The following is an 11,326-nucleotide window of genomic DNA, read 5'->3' as shown; positions in this document are numbered from 1 at the left end:
AGTCAATACGCATCAACGACACAAACATAACGATTATTGTCTTCGTTCTAAAAAAGTAGGACGCAAAACGATTCGTGTGTGTCGTTTCGGGTTTCCTCGTCCTGTCACGGAAACGTTGATTTTGAAAGATGTCATAAGTTCGATAGCAGGTAGGAAACGATTGAAACATAGAAGTAGGCTTTATCATGTTCCTCGAAAACATGATGAGATCAATATAAATGATTATCAATATAAATTTTACTTCTTACGGTATTAGAAGGAAATGTCGATATACAATACGTAAGTGAAACATCCACGTTGCTTACTTGGTATATTACTAAATACGTAAATAAACCAGGAAAATGTGAAATATCTGATGCTGTCCTTGATAGTAAAAATAAGACAAAGAAATCATTGCGTCAAGAACTTTAGAATTTTACTTTGCGAGCCACGAGTAATAGGAAATGTGGATCTCTTGAAGCCTGTGATGGAATGTGTGGTATTCCTTTATGGGGGACTGATTCAAAAACGACTATAAAATGGTTAGATGTTAATCAGATACGACGTAGAAAAGTTAAAACTTATAAGGAAATTGAAGCTCTTGACGGAGATTCTACAAATATATTTTGTCCATCTGTAATAGATGAACATTATCCACGGAGACCGAAAGAATTGGAATCTATGTTTTTATATGAGTTTGTACAGTGGTATGATATTTTAAAAAATAAACCACGAGGTAAAAATATTGAATACTACACGATGGAGAATGGTTATTATCTAAAACGGCGACAGCGTGGATGTCTTATTAATCACTATAAATATAATGTCAATACGCAGCCGGAAAATTTTTTCTTTTCATTACTGCTCATGTTTAAACCGTGGCGGAAAATAGAAGATTTTAAAGACGGATGTGATACATATACAGAAGCATTTCACAAGGAAAAGTTATATCTTACGGAAGCATTGCAATATCATGAAAAATTAGAGGAAGTGCAAAAAGCATTTGAAACTGCGAAGCAATTAGTTGAACAATATTTAGATAATTTGGAAAAACAGCATGAGTCTCAAGATGATCCCGATAATCCAATAGGTGTTCAAAATATTGAGGCTGGTGAAGCGATGCAAGATTTTAAGGATCTTGGTGACAAATTAAATCAGGAAATCGATGTATCTGAAATGATTTCAAATCTGAACGCAGATCAAAGAAGAATATTTGACAGAGTCATCAACGCCGTAAAGATATCGCCGGATAACGAACAATTTAAACAATTACTATTATACGTTAGCGGAGAAGGAGGTACTAGTAAAAGTTTTTTAATTAAAACAATTAAATGCTGGATAAAACAAAATCTTCACAAGGATACTGCTGTAACAGCACCTACCGGTATAGCGGCGTTTAATATCGATGGTTTAACAAATCACAGGCAATTGCAGTTACCTGTTGAACATGGTGATCAGTCTCCTAAGTATACACTATTATCTGATCACGTTTTGAAAGTTTTACGGGCAGATCTTAAAGATGTTAGTCTTATTATAATTGATGAAGTGTCAATGATATCTAATTTAACTTTCATGTATATACATTTACGACTATGTCAAATATTTGATACCATGGATGACGATTTCTTTGGTGGAAAGCATGTTCTTTTATTTGGAGATCTGCTTCAATTACCTCCTGTACGTGAAAATTTTATCTTTGTTCCACTATCAAAAGCAGAATTTAATAAATATATTGGCAGTGTGGGGACTGCTCCTGAGGAATGGTTGTGGCAAAAATTTCAATATGATGAATTGACGATCAATATGCGTCAGCAAGGAGATACAGCTTATCGTGAATTACTCTCGAGAGTTCGTGTTGGTTTATTGACAACTTCTGATTCTGAGATTCTCGAGAAAAGAAGAATATCATTGAAAGCTCAGTCTTTCGATGAAAGATTATACGAATTGTGTAATTATCTTAATAATTTGCCGCCTAACACTGTTTGTTTACTGCCTACTCGTTATTTGTGCGATGTTCTTAACACTGCAATGCTAAGTCGTATTGCTTCGAAAGAAATATTATTAATTGCTCAAGATACGCTTGACTGTGATAATTATATTAAACGAAAGGTACAAAAGCGATTGACGGATAATGAAAACGATGATACCAATACAGCTGGGCTTTTGAAACAAATTACAATTAAAATTGGAGCGAAAGTTATGATAAGACGCAATATTGATGTCACTTTGGGCCTGGTAAATGGTACAATTGCTACAGTTATTTCTGTTGTGCGGGATATATCTACCGATTGTGTAGAAAAGATTAAACTTCTTTTACCGTCTGGTTTGGAGTATTGTATTGAAAGAGTAAGTGTCAAGTTTAAAGTAATGGAGAAAGCATATGTTATCAGAAAACAATTTCCCATAACTCTCAGTTATGGCATAACCATTCATAAAAGTCAAGGATTAACCTTGCAAAACGCTGTTATGGATATAGGTAATTCTATATTTAGTTGTGCTCAGTCATATGTTGCGTTATCCCGACTACCGTCTTTGGATGGATTGCATTTAATTAACTTTGATCCTTCAGCTGTAAAAGTAAATGAAAGAGCTATTAGCGAATATAATCGACTAATACGAACATTTCTACCGCAAGCACAAACGATTCCTATTTCGAAAAAACGTTTTCGAAAAGTAAAAGATGTTCCGTGGACATTGTCGAAAATAATCAATGCCGGTCAAGAGTCAGATCAACAAGTTGGAAAAAGTACTGTTGAGCCGATACCTGTTTTGCAAAATGAAGATGGAGTTTCATGCTACGCAAATTCAGTAATACAATGTTTCTTGCAGTCAAGTATTATTAGGAAAGTGTTGCTTAAAGTTGATAAAGATGATTTAAGTATATTAGCGCATAAATATGACAAACGATTACCTAATTTGAATGCTGATGCGATACGGACAGATTTAGGAGAGCGCTTTACGAGTCGTGGTGATGAAAAACCAGCAAAACGAGACGCTCTTGAATTTCTTATTGCCATTTGCACAAAATATAATTACATAAGAAATTTGGTCGGGCATCAAGTTACTCGTACTACTAAGTGCATTAGCAACTCATGTGGTTATACGACAAAAGATAATATTACTGATAACATAGTTGTTCCAATTTCTATTAATAATTTGAAGAAAAAAAGTTATAATCTTAATAATTTATTGAAGGATACATTTTTAAATTGGGGTCCGTTATATGGAAAAACATGCCAATTTTGTGCAGGAAATCTAGTATTTAGAAATGAATTAACGTTGACGAAAGAAATAGTTATCATTCATTTAATTTTGTTCTCGTCACAGGATAATAAATTAGTAAAAATACCACAGACATTTAATTTAACTGGCATATCAACAACTAAGATATCGATAGCTAAACAGCAGTATAAAGTAATGAATACTATATTTCATCAGGGTACATCTATATATATATATTAACAACTTCAGACACATTTCTTTATAAGGTGTACTTTTTTCTGTTAAGATTAAGATGCGTAACACTACAAAAAGGCGTGATATCCGTACAAAATTACCTTTTTCAAAAAAAGGTAAAAAAATGCGCCAAGTACACGCATAGTAGTATATATGTATTATGTTGTTACCTCGAAAAAAACAAAGTGGTAGTATTACCTCGAAATAACACCCTGTACATACTGTTTATATACAATGCGTAATATTACAAAATGGCGTGATATCTGTACAAAATTACCTTTTTTAAAAAAAAGGTAAAGAAAGGCGCCAAGTACACGCATAGTAGTGTATATGTTGTTACCTCGAAAAAAAAACAGTGGTAGTATTATACCTGAAAAAAATCTAAGTAACAAGTGGTAGACGTAATCTTTGTATTTCGAAAAATCTCGAAAAAAACCTAAGCAGTAGTATCTTTACCTCGAAAAAACCGAAGTAACAAGTGGTAGACGTAATCTTTGTATGTATCTCGAAAAATCTCGAAAAAACCTAAGCAGTAGTATCTTTACCTCGAAACAACCGAAGTAACAAGTGGTAGACGTAATCTTTGTATCTCGAAAAATATCGAAAAAAACTAAACAGTAGTATTTTTATTTCCAAATATGTTGTTACCTCGAAAAAAAACAGTGGTAGTATTATACCTCAAAAAAATCTAAGTAACAAGTGGTAGACGTAATCTTTGTATCTTAAAAAATCTTGAAAAAACCTAAACAGTAGTATTTTTATTTCCAAAAAATTATTACTCAAGTGATACACATCACAAAATTACGTTACCTTATCAAAAATGAGTCGCGCTTCAAGTGATCTATTATTACAATCACAAAAAAGAAATGATATCTCTTTTTAAATTACAGCGCCAATTACAGAGAACATACAATAAGAAAAAAAATTTGTCAATCCCAAGAAATATTTAATCCGATACGTTCAACTAAACATTTTAGTTAGTTAACTAAACATTAGTTGAATTAATTAATTCTTGATTAAAGAAACGAAATAAATTGTTGAAACAATTAATATTTAGTTAACTAACCAAAATGTTTAGTTGAACGTATCGAACTAAATATTTCTTGAAATTAACAATTTTTTTCTCAGTGTATTTTTCGAGATACAAAGATTACGTCTACCACTTGTTACTTAGGTTTTTTCGAGGTATAATATTACCACTGCTTTTCTTCGATTAGAATAAAAGATTGAATCATGAAGAATTACACAGAGGTAACAGTACAAAATACAAATACTTTATTAAAATATTTAAACCCAACAAGGGAATACAAGGTATTTAAATACAAAGTTTATATATGTATTTTAAAAGATTTAATCGCATTGCAAAGAATTACAGAGGTAACAGTACAAAAAATAAAAATATTTTATTAAAATACATAAATTTTTCTTGTCAAAAAACTTGGCGCTGCTAGAGAGAGAAAGAGAGAGAGACCTTTTATCCTATACTTAATCATAAGCCGCATTATTCGAGAGAGAAAGAGACCTTTTACAAATGTAAATATTACTTATTCTATACTTATTCTATACTTAATTTTAATCGCTTCAAAAATATAAACTTATCCTAACTTATTTAAACTTAACTCCGTATTCCCTCGCTCTTCTGAAAACTTTTTGCAAGATATCATCGTGCTCTTGTTCATTTTTCGCGTGAATTATTACATCATCAAAGTAAACTTCAACACCTTCAATATCTCCGAAAATATCAGTAAAGGTTCGTTGAAATATCTCTGGGGCATTTGACGGACCGAACGGCATTTTTAAAAATCTGTACCTTCCGAAAGGGGTCGCAAACGTTGTTAACTTTGACGAGTTTTCCGATAGCTCTATTTGCCAGAAGAACTTATTTGCATCTAATGTACTAAAAATCTTAGATCCTGACATGTCACGCGTGAGCTCTTCGAATGTCGGAATTACGAAATGTTCTCGTAGTATTGCTTCGTTAAGATTTTGAGGGTCTAAGCATATTCTTAAGTCTCCATTTTCTTTTCTAACTAAAACGATTGGGTTTACAAATTCAGTTGCTTCTGTGACCTTCACAATAATCTTATCTGAACCATTCTTTGAAGTTCTTTTTCTAACTTTGGTAATAATTGAAATGGAACTCTTCGACACGGAATAACTACTGCCTGATAATCTGGTTTGAGTTTAAATTCACACGGTTTCATTTTAATTTTACCTGTTCCTTGAAACAAATCTTTTTCTTGCTCAACTAAATTTTTAACTGCTTTTATTTCATGTAAACTGTTTCTTGTAATTAAGCCTAAGTCTTGGATGCTTCTGATGCCTAGAATGGGGGGAGATTTGTCAAGCGTTTTTACAATTACAAAATTAATAATTGTTTTTTGATTACCAACTTCAACTTTTAAATCGCAAATGCCTCTAACTTCGAGCTTTTGGCCGCTATAGTTTGAAACTATCATATTTGTTTTCTTTAACTCTTTGTTAATTCCCAAAGTATCAAGAATGTATTGGGGGATAACGTTTACATGAGCCCCCGAGTCAAGCTTGAATTTTACGCGTTTATTACAATCAAGTAGCTTAATCGTTTCATACCAACTAATATCAGGCGCGTTTGATCCTAACGTATCAATTACATACGAACTTCGCGACTCAGTTTCTTCCTCGACTGCGTAAACATTTTCGTTTTTACAAACCTTTGCGAAATAATTTACTTTTTTACATTTCATACAAGTTTTGCCCCACGCTGGGCATTTATAACCGTGTTTATAGCAGCATCGGTGACAGTCGTTCCGCTGTGATGCCTCTCTGTAGTCACGTTGTCCGTTGGTCTGCATTCCGCCTCTCTTCTTATGCCTGACGCCCTGATTCACGTTTGGCTTGGTCTTCTTCCCTGCCTTTTTCGTCTCATTTGATTGTTGTTTGACTCCATGAACATCCAGCTTCGTAGTTCCCTCGCAAAGTTGTTTTATTTGTAGATCTGCTTGCTCTGCTGCTCTGCATATATCAATGGCTTTCGTTAAATTTAAATCTTTTTCTCGCAGAAGCCTGTCACGCACTTTCGAATCGCGTACACCACACACAATTCGGTCTTTTATTAACTGTTCTTTAAGTGCGCCAAATTCACAATTCGCTGCCAGTCTACGTAAATCTGCAACGAACGAGTTCATGTCTTCTCCTGCTCCTTGCGTACGGGTATTGAACTTGTGACTCTCCACACTCGGATTTGATTTTGGGACAAAGTATTCTTCTAGTTTCCGCTTGAGTAACGTGATGTCGGTTTTTTCGGCATCCGTCATGACAATCGTCTCGACTATTTTACAAACATCTTCTCCAATACAATGTAGCAACGCTGCCGCCTGAATCTTAGTGGTCTTCGCGTTTAATCCTGAGGTTACCGAGAAAAGCTCAAAGTTCGCCTTGAATTTCTTCCATCCCTTTCCGGGATCCCCTTCTAATGACATTGGATTCGGTTGCTTGAAAGAGTCCATCTTTCTCTGTTCGGAATTACGTCTTACTCGTCACTTTGTCCGGCTCTTGGTGTCACTGTGCTTTCTACCACTGTTCTTCTTCCTGACACTCACCGTTTTTTGCAATTCGTAAGGTTCGCTTTCGACTGCGCCATGTTATAGGTTCATTAATACCAGAACACTATATATTGGAAGAACGTGTCTTTATTACGTGTCTCTGTGTCAGCCATTACAGTCGTCTGCTGGCGCGCAACCTTGCCAGTAGTGCCACCTTAATTTAGTCACTAGCAAGTGATGGCCAACGTTAGAACGATAATCTATAATCTATTACAGCGCCGACGACGCGACGACGACGACGACGACGACGGCAACGTTGGGGAGGACGACGCGACGGTGCACGAGACGGTGTTCGCCCGCTCGGAAATCCACCCGTGCCGATAGCGAGCATCAACGCGGACGTTGGATGCGCTCAACGCTCGAAGGAAGGTAAGTGGCCATGGAGGGAAGAGGCAGTCATATATAGATATGATTGCCTGGTATACTGGATAAAAAGAAGAAAAATAAGAATTAAAGTAATTTAAATCGACCTGACTGGCAATATATATAACGTCAATATTCATATCGAAAAGACGTTGTATATATTGCCAGTCAGGTCGATTTAAATTACTTTAATTGTTATTCTATATACTGGCAAAAGAAAAATAAACTCAATTTAATTATTTATAAACTTTTTCTATTTAAAATTTTAAAAAGTAATTTACTCAGAGTAATATGTTTCAGGTACGGTGTCTTACCTGAAGTGAGAATATATATCTTAAATATATGTAGGAGACCGATCATGACGACGGTAGTAGAAATTAAAAAAAGGATAATTTGGCATCTTTAAAATTACCTCGGATAGCTTTTACCTTGGAACGCTCTCATTCAATATTAATTCATTCCTTCATTCATACATTCATTTATTCATTACGTTCATTCTATATTATAATTTAATAATGTTTTTATATTTTAAAATATAGAAACATTATTAAATTATATTATAATATTTCATCGAGATTGTTCAAGCTACAATCATTAAATATCAAACATTCATTCATGCATAATCCATGGAAGGTCACATAGTATTAATACCGCGTGACACTTCCATGGTTGTCTATCACCGCTCTTAATCTTTGGGGCATAGATTGCACCAAGTTCTGGAATAACGCGGGCCTTGCGCGGAAACCCTCCCACACATTAAGAACGTGTTGCTCAAGTTCCTCGCGTGTACGCCGAATTCTTGGATTCCACTCTTGAACAATTATGCCCTAAAGATTTTCGATCACATTCATATCCGGAGATTTGGCTGACCAATCCAACGTCTTAAGGTTGGGTTGTGTGGCCAACCATTCCTGAACCAATCTCGATCGATGCACTCCTGAATTGTCTTGAACAAAATTAACACAAGGTACACCAGGAAATGTTTCCAAAACGCTAAGGTGATGCGGCCACTTTGTTTGCGGAAATATTCATTATTCGCATCGTACCTCGTGCCTTTTGTTCTCCACAATGTCACACGTCCAGATTCATCCGTTGAGAATACTTTTTTATCAGAGAAAATAGTATTCTCCCATTCATTCTCTCAAGGCAAATGTTCAAAGGCAAAAGCCATCCGTTGGTCTTTGTGATTTTCATTCAAAGCTTGCTTTTGAGCAGGGATACGATGGTGATATCCCTGTTCTCGCCATCTACGCCGAACAGTTTCCGCGGAACAGTTTAAATTATGTTCCACTACCGTCTGTTGTGCTGACCGAAATCCGTTCGCTTGCATCAAGTTGTGGAGAAGTTCGTCGTCTTCAGCGGAAGTACGTCGAGGTCGACCTGGTATTGGTCGTGGGTTCACGTGCCCTTCTACTTCCATTTGTCGCAGCACTCGATATACTGTACTCCTCTGCAATACGATAAACATATATTTTACAGATTAAATTAAATAATGCAATAGATGAGTTTAATGAGATGTAACTTATCCAAATAAAGAAGTACAGAATAATAAATGCATGGATACTTTACATTTACGTGACATATTCTCGAAACCTCTGTTACCGTCAATCCTGCATTTGTATACGCAAGTATTTCACCCCTAACACGTTGCGAAGTAGGACCAGGCATTTCAATATTGTATTAATTTACACAAATATTTATCGTTGAAACTGAAAAATTGCTTGTCTCAGTTTAATAACATAAACACGTTGTCAACATAAACAAGTTGTCAAAATGTGAAGATGTGAAGATATCTACATATCTGAAGATATCTCCCTACATAATAACAATTGACAACTTGTTTATTTTGACAACGTGTTTATGCATACGTGTATATACAACGTCTTTCCGATATGAATATTGACGTTATATATATTGCCAGTCAGGTCGATTTAAATTACTTTAATTCTTATTTTTCTTCTTTTTATCCAGTATACCAGGCAATCATATCTATATATGACTGCCTCTTCCCTCCATGGCCACTTACCTTCCTTCGAGCGTTGAGCGCATCCAACGTCCGCGTTGATGCTCGCTATCGGCACGGGTGGATTTCCGAGCGGGCGAACACCGTCTCGTGCACCGTCGCGTCGTCCTCCCCAACGTTGCCGTCGTCGTCGTCGTCGGCGCCGTTCGTCCGAATGTCTTGGCCGAGCTGATTGAACGCGTACTCTCCGTCGCGCGGGCTGTTGAGTCTACCAGCTTGCGGTGTGTGTGCTATCGACGTGGTGATACTAACGAGAGATTGCAGTTATTCATCAACGTAATAATTATATAAATTAGATAAATATAATGATGACATAAATTATACAAATAATCATATAAATAATAATTGTTATAATTAATAATATACCAGCCATGCCGTTATGATGATGGTCCGCATGATCGGCGATGAATTTCTCATGGAGGAGCGGGACCGAAAGTACTACGCCGATCACTACGCATGCTGCCCACCGCCTCTCTTCATCATCCTCATCGCCATCGTGAAGCTTGGCTTCTTCACGTATTACACAGTAGCGATGGGTGAGGTGAATCCCTCCGGGTCGATGCCGAGATCGACAGTGTCTTCATTTACAGACCGGACAAGCGGCTCGAGCTTTGGAGATTCACTTTCTAATCTTTCTAATCTGTAAGAATTTATTGTGACGATCGATACTTTTTGAAGCTGCATATATAATATTTAATCCACATGCACTGCGCCGAAAATATCAAAATACGATTCACATATTATGGGATCATCTCAGTTCACATTGACAACTATGCGTTTGTATGAACAACGGAACAATCAAAAGACATATGCGCCACGGTTTAATTTAGCTTAGGTGATAAAAGATCTCATCGTGATACTTTTATTTGCACACATCTCCACAAACTATTAATTTTCCTACGATAACCGTAATATATAATATTGTAATCCATTTGATTGTAGCTGTATTTAAGAATTTAATTTCTGATTATGCGACATTGGAACGTGATCGATATATACCAATATATTTCCAAATGTTTGTTTTGGCAACGTATTTTCTAGTTTTTGATAATTAATTATGATAATAATAAGTTTTTACTTATATTTCTATTTAATAAAGTGAAATTTGCAAAGAGTAAGTTCGATTTGCTCCTTCTTACATTACACCGCCTCTCTTCATCATCCTCATCACCCTCGTGAAGCTTGGCTTCTTCACGTATTACACAACGTTTTCCTTAAGATTAGCATTTGCCATTGCATTATTTGCATTTGCACTTAGCACGTAATAAATATAACGCAGTAGCAAATTATACTTACTGGTAAACGCGATACCCTTTTCGCTCGCTGGAAAACCCTGTAGAAAACCCTTAGACCGTCGTGAGACAGGTTAGTTTTACCCTACTGATGACCAGTCATTGCGATAGTAATCCTGCTCAGTACGAGAGGAACCGCAGGTTCGGACATTTGGTTCACGCACTCGGTCGAGCGGCCGGTGGTGCGAAGCTACCATCCGTGGGATTATGCCTGAACGCCTCTAAGGCCGTATCCTCTCTAGTCAAAGGTGGCAATGATATCTCTAGGAGTCTCGTGAGTCGAAAGGCTCAAAACAATGTGACACACTTACTAGGCTTACTAGGTTTATGAAGAAACTGCATAAATTCTTCTAACGTGTCTATCGGATTTAATCTAGTCGCTAAATTGAGCAATATCTAAAAAATAAATTATTATAATATATAATAGTAGATATATAAAATAAAGATGAGACACACAGTAGTGTGAAAATTATAATGCACATGCATACTTTACTATTAATCAGACGGCAGTAAATTATGTGTCATATATATCACAAGAAATAAAAATTGTACTAATAGCTGAAATTATTAATACAAACAAAATGTTACAAAAATATTTAGAAATAACATAAACAATTAAAAATTGTCCA

The 11,326-nt window shown here is 35.7% G+C and overlaps 1 protein-coding gene across 1 annotated transcript; it reads right to left on the bottom strand.

Annotated features, from left to right (window-relative positions):
* Positions 1 to 4,642: 4,642 nt before the first annotated feature.
* LOC139823528 (uncharacterized) lies at positions 4,643 to 11,013 on the bottom strand. Its single transcript, XM_071796071.1, has 5 exons — positions 10,702 to 11,013; positions 9,772 to 10,045; positions 9,409 to 9,652; positions 8,677 to 8,832; positions 4,643 to 7,443 (listed from the first exon to the last, which is right to left on the bottom strand). Exon 5 carries the CDS (start codon positions 6,921 to 6,923, stop codon positions 5,508 to 5,510), a length of 1,416 nt encoding a protein of 471 aa, XP_071652172.1. The 5' UTR covers positions 6,924 to 7,443; positions 8,677 to 8,832; positions 9,409 to 9,652; positions 9,772 to 10,045; positions 10,702 to 11,013; the 3' UTR covers positions 4,643 to 5,507.
* Between the last annotated feature and the right edge of the window lie 313 nt (positions 11,014 to 11,326).

Source organism: Temnothorax longispinosus, unplaced genomic scaffold (genome assembly GCF_030848805.1).
Source record: "Temnothorax longispinosus isolate EJ_2023e unplaced genomic scaffold, Tlon_JGU_v1 HiC_scaffold_13, whole genome shotgun sequence".
In the NCBI taxonomy this organism is placed as follows: domain Eukaryota; kingdom Metazoa; phylum Arthropoda; class Insecta; order Hymenoptera; family Formicidae; genus Temnothorax; species Temnothorax longispinosus.
The sequence above is the reverse complement of the archived record's forward strand: the minus strand, read 5'-3'. Positions and strand labels throughout refer to the sequence as shown.